Source organism: Mobula birostris, chromosome 10, assembly GCF_030028105.1.
Source record: "Mobula birostris isolate sMobBir1 chromosome 10, sMobBir1.hap1, whole genome shotgun sequence".
NCBI lineage: Eukaryota > Metazoa > Chordata > Chondrichthyes > Myliobatiformes > Myliobatidae > Mobula > Mobula birostris.
Genome location: NC_092379.1, coordinates 123,428,535 through 123,448,927, shown reverse-complemented (window position 1 = coordinate 123,448,927; position 20,393 = coordinate 123,428,535). Strand labels below are relative to the sequence as shown.

General features: G+C 39.1%; 1 protein-coding gene across 1 annotated transcript in view; it reads right to left on the bottom strand.

Annotated features, from left to right (window-relative positions):
- Positions 1 to 20,393, bottom strand: part of abcb7 (ATP-binding cassette, sub-family B (MDR/TAP), member 7) — a 56,628-nt gene that overhangs the window by 23,792 nt on the left and 12,443 nt on the right. The window contains exons 2-5 of the mRNA XM_072270916.1: positions 17,480 to 17,563; positions 13,972 to 14,091; positions 4,778 to 4,910; positions 3,087 to 3,355 (exon numbers count right to left, since the gene is read on the bottom strand). Coding sequence (XP_072127017.1) covers positions 3,087 to 3,355; positions 4,778 to 4,910; positions 13,972 to 14,091; positions 17,480 to 17,563 — 606 coding nt within the window. The remainder of the gene's footprint in view (positions 1 to 3,086; positions 3,356 to 4,777; positions 4,911 to 13,971; positions 14,092 to 17,479; positions 17,564 to 20,393) is intronic.

Here is a 20,393-nt window from a genome sequence, read left to right as displayed (position 1 = left end):
GAAACAGGCCCTTTGGCCCAACTATAACACCATAAGATATAGGAGCAGGATTAGGCCATTTGGCCCATTCAGTCTGCTCCACCATTTCAGCATGGCTGATCCGATTTACTTCTCAGCCCCAATCTCCTGCCTTCTCCCCACATCCCTTCATGCCCTGACCAATCAAGAATCCATCAACCTCTGACTTAAATATACATAAACACTTGGCCTCCACAGCTGCCTATCGGAAATAATTCCAGATTCACTACTCTCTGGCTAAAGAAATTTCTTCTCATCTCCGTTATAAAAAGGACACCCCTCCATTCTGAGGCCATGTCCTCTAGTCTTAGACACTCCCACCATAGGAAACATCCTCCCCAAATCCACTTCATCAAGGCCTTTCACCATTCGATAGGTTTCAATGAGGTCACCCCTCAATCTTCTAAATGTTAGTGAATACAGGCCCAGATCCATCAAATGCTCTCCACATAACAAGCCATTCAATCCTGGAATTATTTTAGCAAACTTCCTTTGAACCCTGTCCAGTTTCAGCACATCATTTCTAAGAAAAGGAGCACAAATCTGCTCACAATATTCCAAGTGAGGCCTCATCAGTTCTTTATAAAGTTTCAACATTACATCCTTGCTTTTATATTCTAGTCTTCTTGAAATGAATGCTAATATTTGCCTTCCTCACCACAGACTCAACCTGCAAATTAACTTTTAGGGAATCCTACACAAGGACTCCCAAGTCCTTTTGTGCCTCAGTTTTTTGTATTTTCTCTCCATTTAGAAAATAGTCAACCCTTTCATTTCTTCTACCAAAGCGCATGACCATACACTTCTTGACACTGTATTCCATTTGCCACTTTTTTGCCCATTCTCCTAATCTAAGTCCTTCTGTAGCCTCTCTACTTCCTCAAAACTACCTGCCCCTCCATCCATCTTCAAATTATCTGCAAACTTTGCAACAAAACCATCAATTCCATCACCCAAATCACTGACATATAAAGTATAAAGAATCGGTCCCAACACAGACCTCCGTAGAACACCACTAGTCACCAGCAGCCAGCCAAAAAAGGGTCCCTTTATTCGCACTCTTTGCCCCCTGCCAATCAGCCATTGCTTTATCCATGCTAGAATCTATCCTATATCTTTCCATGGGTTCGTAGCTTGTTAAGCAGCCTCATGTGTAGCAGGCACCTTGTTAAAGGCCTTCTTAAAATCCAAGTATATAACATCCTTTGCCTATCCTGGTTGTTATTTCTTCAAAGAATTCCAACAAATTTGTTAGCCAAGATTTTCCCTTGAGGAAACCATGCCTACTATGGCCTATTTTATCCTGTGCCTTCACGTACCCCGAGACCTCATCCTTAATAATCGACTCCAACATCCTCCCAACCACTGAGGTCTGAAGAACTGGCCTATGGTTTCCTTTCTTCTGCTTCTCTCCCTTCTTGAAGAGTGGAGTGACATTTGCAATTTAGCAGTCTGCTAGAACCAATCCAGAATCTGGTGACACTTGAAAAAGCATTACTAATGTCTCCACAATCTCTTCAGCCACCCCTTTCAGAACCCTGGGATATACATCATCTGATTAGGTGACTTATCTACCTTCAGACCTTTCAGTTTCCCCAAGAGCTTTCTCTCTAGTTATGGTAACTTCACACACTTCATGCTCCTTGACACCTGAAACTTCCACCATATTGCTAGTGTCTTCCACAGTGAAGACTGATGCAAAATACTTAGTCAGTTCATCCGCCATTATACAACTACCAATCCAGAATAGCTGATACCCTCGTGGGCTCAACCATGTACTGCTCTAAAAAGCCATATCGTAGTCACTCTATAAAATTCCTCCTCCTTTAATCAAGCACCAACCTAATTTTCCCAATCTACCTGCACACTGTAAGTCCCCAATGGCTAATGTAACATTGCCCCTTTGGCCTACAATTTCAACCTCCTGTGTGGGGATCTGCATACAACTCTCATCAGGGTCTTTTTACCCTCGCAGTTCCTTAGCTCTATCCACAATGATTCAACACCTTCCGACCCTATATCACATCTTTCTAATGATTTGATTTCATTTTTTACCAACAGAGCAATGTCGCCCCCTCTCGCTTCCTGCCTGTGCTTTCTATGCAACATGTATCCTTGGATATTAAGCTCTCAGCTATAATCTTCTTTCAGCCATGATTTAGAGATGTCTATAACATCATACCTGCCAATCAGCAACTGTGCTGTAAGTCAATCTACGTTATTCTGTATACTGTGTGCATTCAAATACAACACCTTCAGTCCCATACTCACTCTTTTCGATTTTGTCCACTTTTTATGTTGCAACTCATACTCTTAACTGTAATTTTGCCCTATCAGCAGCCTCTCCTCAATACACATTGCTTCTGTTTGTAAACCAGCTACCTCATCTTCAGCACTATTATCTGCCTTTCCTATGAAATCGAACCCACATTCACCACTTGCGCTGACAGCTTGTTCACAATCTCACCAACCTAAGTGAAGATCCCCCGTCATGTTCCCCTTAAACATTTCACCTTTCATCCTTAACCCGTGATCTCTAGTGGTAGCCTCATCCAACCTCAGTGAAAAAAGCCTGCTTGCATTTACCCTATCGATACCCCTTAGTTTTGTGTACCTCCATCAAATCTCCCCTCAGTTCTCTAGGTTCTAGGGAATTAAGTCCTAACCTATTAAACCTTTTCCTATAACTCAGATCCTCAAGTCCCAGCAACATCCTTGTAAATTTTCTCTCATGTCTTTCTATCTTTTGACAGCTTTCCTGGGGGTAGGTGACCAAAACTGCTCACAATACTCCAATTTAGGACTCACTAATGTTTTATACAATTTCAACATAACATCCTAACTCCTGTACTCAATAAGATGATTTATGAAGGCCAATGTGCCAAAAATCTCTCATTACAACCCAATCTACCCGTGACGCCTCTTTCAATGAATTATGGATTTGTATTCCCAGATCCCTTGGCTCTACTGCATTCATCAGTGCCCTACTGCTCACGGTGTAAGACCTACCCTGGTTGGCATTTTCAGCAGAGGGCCAAAAAGCAGTTTTAAGCAAACACGTTACTTACCAAAATGCTGCTAACAAGCAGTACTTCAAATGTAGTGGGACCGAGATTAAACACTAAGGCGCTGAGCACAAAACTGATTCCTCTTGTTCCTCTGTCTATGGCTTTTGAGAGTGCACCTGTCTGTCTGCTGAGGTGAAAGCCCAAATCTAAGTTGTGCAGGTGGAGGAAAACATTTTTAGCTATTCGCCTGATGGAACTTTGAGCTACTTTGCCAAAGACAGCATTCCTCAGCTCATTGAAGGCAGCTGCACAAACCCTGGAAACACCATCTGCAAAGGAATTCAGAAGATTCAAGTTGCCTTTTGTTTTTAAAATTTAAGTCAGCAATTCAAAGTTGCTTCAAGTGTAAAATTTCAAAAGTGAACACAAAATTAATATATTAAATAGATCTATCATGATCTGCCCGTTATGTTTAGGGCAGAGATGGGCAGCCATCTGTCTGTTTTTAGCCATGTCCTCTATAGTGCCCCAGGTGTGGTTCAGGGTCCTCATTTCTGCAAATAAATCTATAGTATACCAAAATTGCATTTCTTATTTGAACAAAAATACAATTTAACTATCTCAGCAAATTCTATGCTTAACACACAAAATAATTCCAAACATCTTCAGTCTGAGTATATTGATCTCAGCTGGGCTGTGACAAGCCAGTAACAGCTGCAGCATTGCAGGCTTTGGAAGAGAGATGCAAAATATTGAAAAAAGGACCTCTGTAATGATCACTTTCTGGCAAGCCCAGCACGAAGTGCATGTGAATATGTTTTTTGAGGACAGGATATAACTCTGCTTGGATCCATCCAATTATTGGCAAAACTTACTCCTTCTCAGCACGGAAACTCGCATGAAAAATGACAATTTATTCAATGTACTGGACAGCAGCTGATATCTGAGTAACTGAATCTCAGCAAGAAATTGCTGAAAGGAGGGAGAAACAATTAAAAAAAAATCAGTGAGTAAATAACAAATGCAGTGCCCATTCAAAACAAAGAATGGCAATTGGCACAAGATATTTGATCAATGTTTTTGCAGGCTCCATATAAAGGTTCCAGCATTACAAACAGAAATGTTTCTGGGGAATTTATGGCAATTATTGACAAGCTGTTTCAATAACATAATGGATCTATGCAATGCTTTAAATACAGCTATTTCCTCATGCTGATTCCTTTACGTTGTTTCCAGTTGTCCACATTGCTACCTGGTTTTGAATCCCTTCCCTGAAACATTTATTGACATGAAGGAGAGCTTGGCAATAAAGAAAAAGCAGAGATATGCCACTAACTGGATAGCTCACCAAACATCCATCAAGGTAAAATAAACCAAATAGTTCCATGATACCATCTACCACAATAGCTGAATGTCCATAGATCATGGCATGGTGGACTGGGGATATAACCTAATCAATTTGCAGTGCATTTGCCCAGTGAGCACATATTTGATGCTTCAATTTTTTTTTTCCCAGATGGTCATTTGCCACATGCATGTCTTATTTATTTATTTCTAATTGAAACATTTACATGACTCACTTTGATACAATGATACATACTCTCAAAAAATCACTTCAGTAACAGCCTCCAATTATATAACACATTTATGCAACATGAAGATAAATCCCTGCAATTCTAATCATCAGAATTATTTAGTAGTAGCTGCAAGTCAGTCAACATCTGTCAAGCAAATTAAAATATTTTACTTACAGCCAATAAGAACAGTTGTTGCCATGGTGATTACTGTACTGGTTGCATCATTGAGGTTCAAAACACTACCTGACATTTGGTTGAGTTCATCTACTGCATATTTAAACATGAAAGGAACCATTACATTTGTGAGCTGCAAAGACACAAGAACAAAACAGTACAAAAGGTTGAACATTATACTGAGTGAGTTATATGACTGATTTACAATTTCCTGAAGAAAGGTCCTGGAGGCAATTTGAAATGTCAAGTCCATGCTACTGTAAAAAGTTGGCAGTAAAGATTTAATTGACTACAACAGCTAATAGCTGGCAGCTGATGCTCGTATTATTATTGCTTCATTGTATTTACATGTCAGCTTTTAACAACAACACTACTACTCGTTTTACACTTATGAATGAGACCAAGCACTGCTCCAATGCCGTATTTTAAGTTTGCTGATGACACCACACTCGTGATAAATCAGCACATAGGTAGGAAATTGAAAATCTGGCTCTTACTCAATGTTAGCACAACCACGGGTCTAATTATTGACGTGTCCATAAGCCAGTCCTCATCGGGGGATCAGAGGTGGAGTTGGTCAACAACTTTAAGTTCCTCAGAGCTACAATTTCAGAGGACCTGTCCTGGGCCCAGCACCTAAGTGCAATTATGACGAAAATATGACAGTGCCTCTACTTCTTGAGGGGTTTGTGAAGATTAAGTGTGACATCTAAAACTTTGACAAACTTCAATAGATACATGATTAGGAGTCTGACTGGCTGCATCATAGCCTGGTACGGAAACATCAAGACCTTGAATGAAAAATCCTATAAAAAGTATGGCCCTTTCCATCACGGGTAAAGCCCTCCACATCACCGAGCATATCTACATGGAGTGTTGTCGCAGGAAAGCAGCAACCATCATCAGGGACCCCCACCACCCAGGTCATGCTCCTTTCTCACTGATGCCATCAGAAAGAAGATAGAGGAGCCTCAGGACTCACACCACTATCCCTCAACCATCAGGCTACTTAAACCAAAGGGGGGGATAACTTCACTCAGTTTCACTTACCTCACCACTGAACTGTTCCACAGTCTCTTTCACTTTCAAGGACCCTTCATTTCATGCTCTCAATATTTGTTATTTATTTATTGCTTATTTATTATTATTATTTCTTCTTTATTTTTGTCTTTGTACAGTTTCTTGAATTTTGCACTCTGTTGTCTTTCATTGATTCTATTGTGGTTATTGGATTTATTGAGTATGTCTGCAAGAAAATTAATCTCAGGGATGTACATGGTGGTATATATGTACTTCGACAATAAATTTACTTTGAATTTTTGAACTTTAGGCAGCAGTTCGATTAATGTGTAAAGAACTCTGCAAAATCATCCCATTTTAAGAAAACAATAATTGATGATTCTTATTATTTAAATATCAAGATATCTAACATCAGTTCAAATCACTTACAACTTAAAATTTTTTCATCAACCAGACTACACAATATTCACAATAATCACTTTCATGTTTAAACATAAAACATTTACTTTATGTGTTGCCCCTTTATTGTATTTGCTGTACTGTTCATGAATCAAGAGATGTCGAGGAAACATGAAAGTGATTATTGTGAATGGGAAGTCCAGATCAAATACTCACCTGTACCTCTACTGGTGACTACGAACATGTAATACTTAAGTCTAGTTGATGACAAAATTTTAAAGTTGTAGAGTGATTTGATTATAGGAAAATGTTACAGATTGATATTCCTAAACTATGAAGTAGTAATTTTCAGAAGAAAATGTAAAGGTCTTTGCAATAGTTGAATTGGTAAGCTAACGAAAGCCTGCTGTGTGGCAATGTATCTGGTGGCAATCAGGATTTCTTCACTTTCACTTAGTCCCCCTTTAGTTTTCCCACAGATTTATCCCCAAGGAATCTTGCACTTTTATGATCTTACACAAATGTTAGGTGGATAAGGAAAGAAAGAAGGCTTGAGGGATGAAGTAGCGTAGACATACTGGGTTGTATAATCTGCTTTTGTGAATAAAGAAACGTTCAAGCAAGGATCAGCTAAAACAAAGTCAACACTGGAAACATACATCATTGCCAACCACCCTGCAATTTTGGATGTTTCTTCCATTCACCCTAGGTGATTGTAGAGACAGTATTTTGAGAAAATATAACTATCCTAATTTTCCTAGCAATCTAAAAATTTTGTGGAGGAGCATTCATCATCTTTTACTAAAGACCATAGTTCCAAATAACACCATGCTCAAAGACCACTTTCAAAACTGCTCGAAATATTTTACCATGAAGTAGACAGGATTCCACCACAATTTCAAATGTGAATTTTGCAAAATGTTAAATTTTCCAAGTAACTGAAGGAAGAATAGGTAATATTAATAAGTGGAAAAACTAATGAGCAACACACAAAATGCTAGAGGAACTCAGCAGGTCAAGCAGCACCTACGGAGGGGAATATACAGTCAACATTTCAAGCAGAGATGCTTCATTAGAACTGGAAAGGAAGGAGAAAGAAGCCAGAATAAGACAGTGAGTGACAGGAAAGAGTACAAGCTGGTAGGTGATAGATGAAAGCAGGTGAGGGGGAAGATGGGTGGGTGGGGCAGAGGAGTGAAGTAAGAAGTTGGGAGTGGATAGGTGGAAGAGGCAAAGGACGGAAGAAATCTGATATGAGATAACAGTTGACCATGGAAGAAAGTTAAAGAGGAGGGGCACCAAATGGAGGTAATGAGCAAATGAGAAGGGGTGAAAGGGGAATGAAAATGGGGAATTGAAAGTGGGGGGGCAGAGAGAAAATTCGAAAAGTCCCAGAGGTCATGCCATCAAGTTGGAGGGTACCCAGACAGAATATGAGCTGTTGCTCCTCTAACCTGAATGTGGCCTCATCACGGCAGTAGAGGAGGCCATGAACAGATGTGTTGGAATGGGAATGGGAAGCTGAATTGAAAAGACTGGTTACTAGGAAAAAGTGCCTTTTCTGGCAGACACAGCAAATTTGCTCAATGGAGTGATCACTAATCTACAGTACTTTGGGTGTCACTGATGCAGAGGAGGCCACACCGGGAGTGCCGGATACAGCTGATGACCCCTCACCCGGAAGGACTTTTTGGGGCCTTAAAGGAGGTGGTGTATGGACAGGTGTAGTATTTATCCTGCTTGCAGGGATAAGTGTCAGAAAAGAGATCAGTGAGAAGGGATGAATGGACAAGAGTCTCAAATAGTGAACGGAGTGGAGTAGGAAAGACCTGCTTAGTGGTAGGATCCCATTGTACATGCTGAAAGTGATGGAGAATGACGCGCTGGATACGGAAGCTCATGGAATGGTAAAAAAGAACAAAGGGAACCCCCATCCATGTTATGGTGGGGTGACGGCAGATGTGTGAGAAATAGAGATGTGGGTGAGGGCAGCATCTAATACTTATAATGAACTTTTATAATTTAAAAAGAAACTAATATTTATAATTAAAGGACTACTTCTTCCACTTGGCCAGTCACAGGATTACGGTTGACACCGTTCTAGCTATGTGGGTACTGAAGTGATTAATGAGACCAATGTGGGAACTGAAGATTCTTCCAGACAAGACAGGCCCTGGCTAACAGTTAGTGAAGTAGTGCTCTCCTTCCTCCGCTTATGCAGGGCTTCTCTGGTCCCCATAACTATACCAAATACTCCTCTTCCACTTATAATGATCATGAACCAAAGATGCCTAGGAATCATGAGGACACTGCATTTCTTCACCTGCTTTGACTTTGATCAGCTGCTTGAATCTTTTCATCCACACATGCTGGTAATTTCTTCGGGGGTTCTCTTGTTCAATTGGTAAATAAAGCTTTAGGTAGCATTGCCTCAAACTAGTGGACACGCAATAAGAGGAAGTGGCAGTAAACTGATGTTTAGTGAACATCCAGAATGAGCTGAGTGGAAGGGGCAGTTGAGAGAATGCACACCAGTCTTCATTGAGGGGTCAGCAGTGGAAAGAGCGAACAGCTTCAAGTTTCTGGACATGAGCATCTCAGAGGGTCTCTGCTGAGCCCATCATATTGATGCAAGCATGAAGAAGGCATGCCAGTGGCTATACTTCATTAGGAGTTTGAGGAGATCTGGTACATTACCAAAGACTCCGGCAAATTTATCCAGACGTACCGTGGAAAGCATCCCGACTGGTTACATCACTGCCTGTTATGGAGGCTCCAATGCACAGGAGGGTTGTAAACTCAGCCAGCTCTATCATGGGCACAAACCACCCCACCAGAAGACACCTTCAAAAGGCACTGCCTCTCGAAGGTGGCATCCATCCTTAAGAATCCTCACCATTCGGGATATGCCCTCTTCTCATTACTACCATCAGAGAGGTATGGGAGCTTAAAGATGCACACTCAGCATTTTAGGAACAGCTTCTTTGCCTCTGCCTGTTTTCTGAATAGTCCATACCCCTATGAATATTACCTCCATTCCACTTCTGCACATTTATTTTCATTTTTATTATAACCTATAGTGATTTTTGTTTTATGCTTTGCACTGTACTGCTACCACAAAACCAATTTCACGATATGCGAGTGATGATAAACCTGATTCTGATCGGAATGAATTCCCAACAGCAAGCTTAAGTCGGCAAAAAAATAAGGACAATAAATCTGCAAAAGTATGAAAGATAATAGTTGGATATTTAATTGGGTTATTTGATCCAATGATGTAGCGCAATATTGTGGTTATTTACTGAAGAGTTAAATGAAAATGCAAAATCTGTATTTAAAAGAAAATTTATACCAGAGAGAAATACCATTGAAACAGATGAGGAAAATTATGTTGCATGGTGAAACCATGAGATATGGTCTTATGAAAAGTCTAAGACCATAACACATAGGAGCAAAATTAGGTAATTTGACCCATTGAGCCTATTCTGCCATTTGATCAAGACTGATTCATTTCTCTCTCAACCCCGTTCTCCCACCTTCTCCCCGTAAACATTCACGCCATGACTTATCAAGAATCTTTCAACCTCTGCCTTAAATACACTCAATGACCTGACCTCACCACCCTCTGGCTAAAGAAATTCCTCCTCATCTCCATTCTAAACGGACATACCTCAATTCTGGTTCTAGACTCCTCCACTACAGAAAACATCCACTCTGTCTGGGCCTTTCAACATTCGATAGTTTTAAATGAGATTCCCCCCCCCACCCCGCCAATTCTTCCAAATTCCAGCAAGTACAGGACCAAGACCATTAAACGCTCATCATATGATAAGCCTTCCAATCGCGGAAGGCTTACCGTGAACCTCCTTTGAACCCTCTCCAATGTCAGCATGTCCTTTCTTAGATAAGGGGTTCAAAACAACTCATTAACATACCATTGAACAGATGAGGAAAATTATATTGCATGGTGAAACCAATGGTAAGCTTTCAGTAGAATGCAGTTGTGTTTTTTTACATAGATTTGATGTTAAAAATTAAAGTCTACATAACAAAATTAAGCTTCAAAAACTACACATTATCTTAAGTTAGCATTTAAAATATGAAAATCACTGCAGAGCTTATAATCAAAACAAAAAACACATGTCAAACAGAAAATGCCGCACTGCAATGAATAATGAGAATTACCCCACTACGAAAGAAGGCCAAGCTGCTTAGGGACGATGCAGTCACGTGGATATTATTTAAATGAAGTTCTCGAGTGAATAAAGCCAGGATTTTCAGGACACAGGATATACAGTTAATATCATTATTGCAGCTGATGACACTAAATACTAACATGGTTTTGGGGCAGAAAAGGGGGTCTTCAGCAACAAAGGAGTGTTTTACCATGAAACAAAGATTTCAGCAGTCACTGTAAGCTTAGATTGCCATTTCATTTCAGCAAGACCATCTTGTTAGATGTATTAAACTACCATCTTCCGATTATATGTAAAAACTTACAAATTTGATGATGAATACAAAACCAGTGTCTGATTTATCTTATACAGATAATATTAATAAATTGCTTTTGGGTCTGCTTTCCCTTCTCCCATTCCACAACCTTGCATCGATATTTGACTGAGGGGAGCAGGGGTGAGAGCAGATGGGTAACTTGAATTGAAAGCTATTAAGTGCCATCACACTAGTTTTATTTATTCATTGAGATACAGCGCAGAATAGACCCTTTGAGCCACATTGCCCAGCAATTCCCCAATTTAATCCTAGTTTAATTACAGGACAATTTATAATGACCAATTATCCTACCAATCGATATGTCTTTAAACTGTGGGAGGAAACCAGAGAACCACAGTCACGGGGAGAACACAAAAACTCCATACATGCAGTAGTGGGAATTGAATCCGGATCGCCTATACTGTAAAGAGTTGTGCTAACTACTGTGTTACTGTGCCATGGAGAGGATAGAAAACAAGTATCCATGCAAACATCAACATATTTAGACACTAATCTATTGTGTGAGGTTAATATTTAAGAAACAGAAATCGAAAATGCTGGAGACACTCAGTAGGCCAGGCAGTATCAACAAAGAAAGCAGAGCAACGCACACAAAATGCTGGAGGAACTCAGGAGGCCAGGCAGCATCTATAGAAAAGAGTAAAGTTGACGTTTCAGGCTGAGACCCTTCATCAGAACTGGAGAAAAGAGAAGATGAGGAGTCAGAGTTAGAAGGTGGGGGGAGAGGAGGGGAGGGAAAAACACAAGGTGACAGGTGAAACTGGGAGGGTGGGGAGGGGTGAAGTAAAGAACTGGGAAGTTCATTGGTGAAAGAGATACAGGGCTGGAGAAGGGGGAATCTGATGCTGATTAACCTACTGAGTTCGTCCAGCATTTTGTGTGTGTTGCTATCAGATAGAATGAATGCAACTCCTTAAGCTTTAAGACAGCTATAGCTAAGTATGAACACAGAGAAATTTTTTTATTTGTGACTGAGTATTAAACTGGAACAGGGCAAATTACAAGAGTTTTAGCCAAAAATAAGAGTTAATTGGGAAAAGCTGTTTTTGGGCAAGTCTACTCCTGACACATGGAGAGTGTTTAAAGACCAACTGCACAGAGTACAGGCACGTTCGAGTGAAAAGGACAAGAACAGCAAGGTAAAGGAACTTTGATGTCGAGAGGGATGGGGAATTTAGTCAAGGGGATAAAAAAGGAAAACATATGTAAAGCTTAGAAGACTCGAATTAAACAGAGCCCTTTAAGATTATAAAGAAACGAGAAGAGTGTGGGGAGCCAGGAGGGTTCATGAAAAGTCCTTGGCAAGTATGATTAAAGACAAGGCTGTCTATGCATACATAAAGAGCAAGAGGATAACCAGACAGCAGGTAGGATCACTCAAGGATAAAAGAGAGAACATGTGCTTCAAGGTGCAGTACGTGGCTGAGGTCTTAGGTGAGTATTTTGCTTCATCGTTTATCAAGAAGGACATGGAGGACAGGAAGATCAATGTGTGGCATGCTAATTTGCTAGGGCATTTCCAGTTAAAAAAGGTAGTGTTCAGTCTGTAAGAGAACATTAAGGTGAATAAGTCCCCAGGGCATGATGGGATATACCACAAGCTATTGCAGGAGATGGATTTCCTGGGGCCTTGACCAATATCATCATATCCTCTCTAGCCATATGTGAGGTCCTCTTGTTTTGGCGAGTAGCTAATGTTGTTCCACTACTCAAGAAGGAAAATAGGGATGACGCTGGCAACTATAGATCGATGAGTCTCATTTCAGTGAATGGGAAGATCCTGGGAAGGATTCTTAGTAGTAGGATTTAAGAGCATTCGGAAAAGGCATGGCTTAATTAGAGACAGTCAGCACAGTTTGTGTGGGGTGTCTAACTTGAGTTTTTCAAGGCGGCAATAAAGGTGACTGATGAAGGAGAGCTGTGAATGTTGTCTACAAGGATTTTAGCAATGCGTTTGATAAGGTCCCTTATGGGAGGCTCATCCATTAGATTAAGATGTATAGGATCCATGGTGAATTTGTCATTTGGATTCATAACTGGCTTGCCCATAGAAAACAAACAGTAGTGATCAATGAAACTTACTCTGGCTGGAGGTCAGTAACTACTGGATCCAGCCTGGGACCGCTGCTGTTTGCGATATTTATTAATAATCTGGGTGAAAACGTAGGTGGGTGGGTTAGTTAGTCTGCACACAGTAGAAAATTGGTGGTGTTGTGGATGGTGTAAAAGGTTGGCAAAAGATACAGTGGGATTATACACTCAGTGGCCACTTTATTTGGTACCTCTTGCTGTTCAAGTATAGAGAGCAGTTTTGGGCCCCTTCTCTAAGAAAAGGTGTGCTGCTATTGGACAGGGTCCAGAGAAGGTTTCACAGAATTGATGCTGGTAATGAAAGGGTTGAAAGCGTAAACATATGAAGAGTATTTGATAGCTCTGTGCCTTTTACTCACTGGAGTTTAGAAGAATGGGGCCGGGGATGGGGCGGGGGTGAGAAGATCTTATTGAAATCTACCGGGTATTGAAAAGGCTGGACACAGTGAATGTATAGAGCATGTTTCAAATTGTGGGTGAGCCTAGGACCAGAGGGCACAGCAGCTTCAAAGGGCTGAGTGGCCTAATTCTGCTTCTACGTTTTAGGGTATTATGTATGTATCCTGTTGCCTCAAGCTGCAAACCTCCATTTCCCATTCTTCTAGACATCCCATCTTCTTCAGACACAATAAAAATTGCATTCCCTTGTCCTCTTCCACCCACCAATAACTACAACCTGCAACAAGATGTCACTATCATACACATAAAGCCCTTCCTTTTTAACAGTATATTAAGGAGACAAGGCAGAACACCACAGAACAGTTGAATACACATCGAGTGCTGTTTGAGAAATCCATGACCCTTGCATCCAGGTACAATATTCATTTAATTGGAATGGAGGCTAAATGATATAATCTAGAATTCACTCCCAAGATTAGCAGAGGGAGAAATCTCATGGACATTTAACACACATGATAGTTGAAGAGAATATCCTGTCAAGTCCAATCAGTCTAAATTACTAGATTTCCATGATTCTCATTACATGATTCTAATAACACTCTCTGAAGTTAAGATACACAAATATTTTAACTACACATTCTCTTGGTATAATTTTACAATAAAAAGGCAAAATGTAAATTTTTATTCTATTGGGTGGAACAATAAAATTAATCAACACAAACTGCAAGACACATGTACAAAAAAACTTTTAAAAATCTGCAGAAATCACCAACCTTTGCTCCACCTAAAAGACCAAGAGACAGAGCCACCCTTCCACGGAGATCAGGTCTATCTTTTGGCCAAACATATGTCAGCATTGCTTTGAGGATTTTTCCTGCATCAATATCTTTGAACTGAAAGATAAAAATAGTGAAATAAGTGTACAACCAATACTAGATAAGTTTATGTAAATAGTCTATATTTCTGTTCTGTGATCATTATTGAGGATAATGTAAATGGAACTTTGCAGAGACCAAGTTGTCCTTCTGGTTCAAGTTCATTATCTCAACAAATACGTTGATGGTTGGGCTCAGTAGGATCTCCTGCTAAAGTTTCATTGCAATCAGTGAAATCTAAAAAAACATACAGAATGAAAAGAATGCTTAACATTTTTTACTGTCAAGATTTCTTAAAAAGGATTTCTATTCATTTTATTTGACAGCATATTGGTATCAGATGACAGCTTCATTGGATTATTTAAAAAACTTATAACATCCTTAATCTAGATTCTTGTCTATGAAATGCTCCACATTTACACTACAACTTTCCCTACAGTATCGTTCAGCAGTTATCAGGCAAATAAAATATACATTAGGTCAAATTAACAGAATGGAATAAAGGGAAAACAAAAGGCCATATTAAAGTATGGATTTTGACATAACATTTCAAAAAAAGGAAAATAGGAAATGATTTTTTTAAAGTTTTAATAGCCTTAAAGGATAACGTGACAATCAGACACAAATGAGGATTTCTTTGTCTTGGCTTTCACGGAACAGCTTCTTAGTGGAAATTATAGATATGAAGGGGATATGAAATAATTAAATGAGATAATTATAGATAAGGAAATAGTGCTACAAATCAAATCTCAGAATACTATTGTAAAAAGAAAAAAAACTTTCAAATTCTCTTAGATGGAAATGTTATTCTACAGGACGGAGAAAGACTACAATTGTGGAATTAAAAAACATGGTTTATAGCCATGTAAGAGCTTTTTGAAGTCACAGTAAGGATGAAATTAATAATCAGTTGGAACAACATGACCAGAACAAATGCATAAAAATAAAATTGAGAATTAAAAACTTAGTGCAATAGAAAAATGTATTTCCAATAGTGTGGAAACTGTATAAAAGACTCCAAAATAAAAAGACGACAAACACAAAACCTGGGAATAAATTTAAACAGAAAAACATTGAAGAATGTATAGGGAAAAGATGAAAAGATAGTTCTAGAGAAGCCAAAAAATGAGAACAGCAGAACAGTTTAAAGCATCCATGTATGCAAATAAAAACTTATTTTGATGTGAAATTGTTGAGTTTTAGAAAGTTGTTAGGTACCTGATGTCAATTTAGGATACTGTATAAATTAGTCGCAAGAGACTTCACTCTCAGAAAGAAAGTGAATGCCAATGAAGTTACTGATCTGTAGAATACCTTAGCTGAATTCAGTCCAAAAGTTTAACTGAGCCTATCATTTTCAATCTCTTCCCCTGTCCCAAATTGATCTTGACTTTGTATGTCTTTCCACTTAAGTTCAACAAACTCAAGGAACAGTACTGATTAAGCCTATCACAACTTGACTCAAGAGGTCAAATTTATTATAGTCAATGCCTTGATATTTTAGTCTATCATAATGGCTCTCTGTATTGTTTTAATCATCTCATTGTCAACCATGTCTTTTGAACTTCTCTCTTCCACCTTAGGGAGCCTTCACTTATTTGGTCCCCTCTCTTCCCTTGTCGTCACTACAAGTTCAAAATTCAAAGTAAATTTGTTATCAAAGTTACATATATGTGACTATACACTACTGTGAAATTCATTTTCTTGCAGATATTTACAGGGAAAAAAATTATTAAATTCATGAAAAACTACATAAACAAAGACTAACAACCAATGTGCAAAAGACACACTACGCAAATAAAAATAATAATACTGAGGACACGAGTCGAAGAGACCTTGAAAGTGATTCTATTGGTCACAGAATCACTTCATAGAAGTGATGATTGAAGTTATTCATGCCAGCTCAGGAGTCTGATGGTTGTAGGGTAATAACTGCAAAACCCACCTTTTTCCCTAGTTCTAATAAAGTTGCAAACTTGAAACATTAAAACACTTTCTCTCGCCATAGATGTTGTCTGACCTTTTGAGCATTACTAGTATTTTTTGCAGATTGAGCTTCAATGGCATAAATATATACAGATTGAGCACTCTTTATCTGAAATTCAAAAATCCAAAAACCTCTGAAATCCAAAAGTTTTTTGAGCTATGTCAAGACACCACAAATGGAAAATTTCCCAAGGCGCTGGGAAGGTTCCCAGGCAATGTGCAGGTCTCTGCGCACCACCAACAGTTCTGAGAAGTGACCTCACATATGTACTGAACAGAAGTTGATGAAAAATAGAAAAACACTGCATAACCTGAAAGATGAAGATCTCAACTGTGTGTTGAAAGAGTGAACCCATCAGCATAGGAGTGAACATATGCCACTTTACTGTATGTTGTGAAAACAGCAAATATCTATCACGATTAACTTAAAATTGAAGCTAATTGTGAATATTCAGCAAACTGATTGCATAAATTTAAGAAAAGGCACTGCACTAATTTTTAAAAATATTTGTGGGTGATAAAGTGTCTGCTAATCACCAAGTAGCAGAGAAATTCATTGATGAGCTTGCCAAGATAAATCTCTAGTGAAAATCTAAGCCACTGAATGGCTGCCTCAGCACACATGTGTGATGAACAAGTATAAGACAAAGTCTGCTTAGGAATGATGGCGATGCCAAACAGCCATAGGTTGTCCATGTGGGCAGCCAAGAAAGTGATAGCTCATCTTTCTGATGGTTCAATATACACATTGTTTCATGCACAAAATTAAAAATATTATATAAAACTACCTTCTGGGTATATATACAAGCTGTATATGTAATATAAATGGATTTCGTGTTTAGACTTGGGTCCCACCCCCAAGCTATCCCATTACATGGATGCAAATATTCCAAACTCCAAAATCCACAAACTTCCAGCCCCAAGCATTTCAGTAAGGAATGTTCAACCTGTACACTCACACTTCGAAGGAGTTTTTCCAAAATCACATATACAAATTTATATATGCATGGCAGATTCCTAACTCAAGCTTTTCACACATTTACAGGGCACAAGTACTTTAAACACCCTTCAGGGAGCAACATACAGAAAATGCACTGCAGAAACTTGGCAAAGCTTTTCCTACTGCTCCCAAACTTGTAACCTCTACAGACACATGAGAAAACCTCCTAATTATTCTCCAGGTTGCACATTATTACAGTTGAGGGAAATTGCTGGTGCTCCTCGCCGAACACTGAAAAACTGCAGGCATCCTTGAACCAATGGACTTAGAGATAGACAATAAATGTGGACAAGTAATGCTCAAAATCGCATGAGTGAAAGTCAAACAATACCAAACATTTATTTTATGAATAATATGTTTTTTCAGGTAAAACTCAGTCATCAGATATTAAAAATTCAATCATAAAATGGAAATAGTTACAGTTTTGGGGTCAGAATGAAGGCCTCCACCAGCATGCCCATGCCAGTCTGTCCGTTTATCTACAAAATGCCACCATTGTGCAGTCTGAAACAAAAAAGAAAAAACAAGAAAAATTTTAAAAATTATTTAAGAATAGAAAATTTAACTTATTGACCTCCATAACACATTTAAAAACTTCACTGCTGATGCCACAAAACTGATACCACTCTTATGTTTTATTAGAATTCAGCTCCACTACCAGAAGACTTAGGCAGAATGGGGAAGTTCCCATTTTTAAAAAAAATCTTGTTATTAAAAACATTATTCATAAAAAAATTTACAAAAACAAACCACGCAATACATTTTTATCTTTACATTCATAGTCTATGTTTCCTGTACTGTTCTATTATATTCGTCCACATTAATAGCACTGCTGCCACTCATGTGGCCCCCTGGGGTGGTAGTTGAGGGGCTTCCTCACCCAAACTGGCCCATCTCTCTCCAGTATCAGAAGACCCCTACACTGTGGCCCTCCCCCACCAAGCCATAGTTGTGGCTACACCAAGCTTCAGTGTGTCCCTCAGTACCTATTCCTACAGCCTGAAATATGCCAGTCAGCAAAATTCCTCCACAGACATCTAGCAGACTAACAACTTTTGAACAGAGCAAAGTGCATCTTTCACCTAGTTGATGAACACCTCCATGTGTATCCCTGACAACAGCCCATTTTTCAAATGTTCCACACCGATAAGGAGGACTGCATCACTGATAAAGGATGTGCACAGACACATGGTCAGGATAAAGAATGCCTCTTACCCTTTTCCTTACTGTTTCATTTTCCTAGAATAATAATTTTGATAGGAATCAAAATCTGTGTCTAACAGATTCACCGTTGTAAAAACAAGAGGTGTGAAAATTGAATAGTAATTCAAGATTATTCAAATAAAATTCATTATATTCCAGTTCTTTTCAATTTTATTGCAACGAATACAGAGGTTAAACAAGTGACAGGTTTTGAAAAAACCTAAAGGGACTTTAAGAAAGAGGACCATGGAGGAGGTACAACCCATGTTTGCTCACTGCAATAAATGTAAAGCTGACCTTCAAAGGCAGCAGATATCATAACAACAAAGGCAATAATAAAGCATTATTGAAAGGTGAGGATTCAGTATGTTTCTCACCAATCTCTACACCTCATATGGCTATTTCCAAACTACAGAGGGATGAACAACATCTCTGCAAATGTTCTTTCGAGCTGTCAGAACCATACATCAATAATGCAGGGTAAGTTCCAGCTACCTGTTCTTTCCTTCAATACAAGATCTATTTTTAGTAGCATGAAGATTTGGGTGAGAGAGGAAGAAAGCTGCATTGATTAAAAAAAAAGAAAACACCAGAAATAATTAGCTAGTCAAATGGAATCTGTGGAGTAAAAAAAAGAGTCCACATCACTAGGTAGGAACAGTGAAGTGGCCAAAAGAGACCAGAGGAAGAAAGAATTGGGAAAGAAAAATGACTGGGAATGGAAGGTTGGAGCATGACTGCAGTCTGTAGCAGACAATACAGTCACAAAGATAACCTGTGCATTTCAACAGACTGAGAAGCGATTCAGCAGAAGTGTGCTTGAAATAGCTACCATGGTGAATTAGTCTCATGAGAAGTGTTCATGGAATCCAGAGTAAATAGTGGGACAGCTAAACCTTGAGTCCCTGGATAACAAAGGAATATGGATACAAAATTTACAAAAAAAAAATCAGCACATGTCAGACTTCAAAATATTAGTCTGGTAAGATTAAAAAATGTGCAAAAGCAAATTTAAAGGGAAATTGGAAAAGGAAAGCGAAAGTATGAAAAAGATGGCAAGCTAAATGAAAAGCATTGTAATTACTTTGATAACCACATAAAGAGCATGGCCTAATAGGTTGCAAAAGGATTAAAGGTATGTGGAATACTAAGTAGAAAAGATGCCAAATAAACAATGGATTCCGGTTGATTGGGCTATCGGATAATCAGGACAGCTGTTTATTTGGGACAACCCTTAAAGAACAAAAACTAACCTAGAAAATAGCCAGGATGCTCTTCATTTATTTGGGACCCTATGCCACTTACTTGGTACAGGAAACTGTTGTGGAACAGTTTCTAAGTAGCAACAGTCACATGAACTTGTGTGGCCTTTAGATACCACACCACGCTTAGAGCAAACAGTTTTTAAATAGCGTCAGTTGCGTGTGCTTGTGTTCAAAAAGCAGTCGCTGATAGGTGGTGATAAGTAAGCAGCAGTAAGACAATTTAGAATTGTTTTGCTCACTGTGGTTTCAAGTATTCAAGCATGAAGATGGCAGAAATGGCCATGAGTGAAAATGAAACTACTTCAACAAGAACTACGAAGAATATAAAGGTATCAACAATCATCTTGAATATTCCAATGAAAGTGAAGATTTGGAGGATACAGTCATTGATAGCATTGTATGAAAGCAGTGCATTTTCTGCACTTAAGTATTTGCACTAATTTTGTTCATTTACAATCAAAAGAACACAGTCATGTATTGGTTATCCATCATATCCAATGATGATAGTGAAACATGTGGAGGCAAGTTTTTAAAGAGGAAAAGCCAGTGCACTGTGAAAGTTCCAGTCTCTCCACTTCAGAAGTCTGGCTCCAGTGCTACAAGTAGTTGTCACAAACTGGGGTCTTCCTTGGTTGCAGCAGATAACTTCTGTGCCTCATCATGCTCTTCGCTCTCCAAGAAGCATTGCAGAACTGCAATGTTGACTTCACTGTTGATCTCATCCACCCAGTCCACCAGAGGTGACTTTTCACACGCTAGAACAGGAACGTTCCTACTTCACCTGGGTATGAGGCCTGCCGGCAACCCTCACCTGGTTTAGCCCTATAAAACCCTATATCAGAACGGTATGTATTTCCTGATGCACT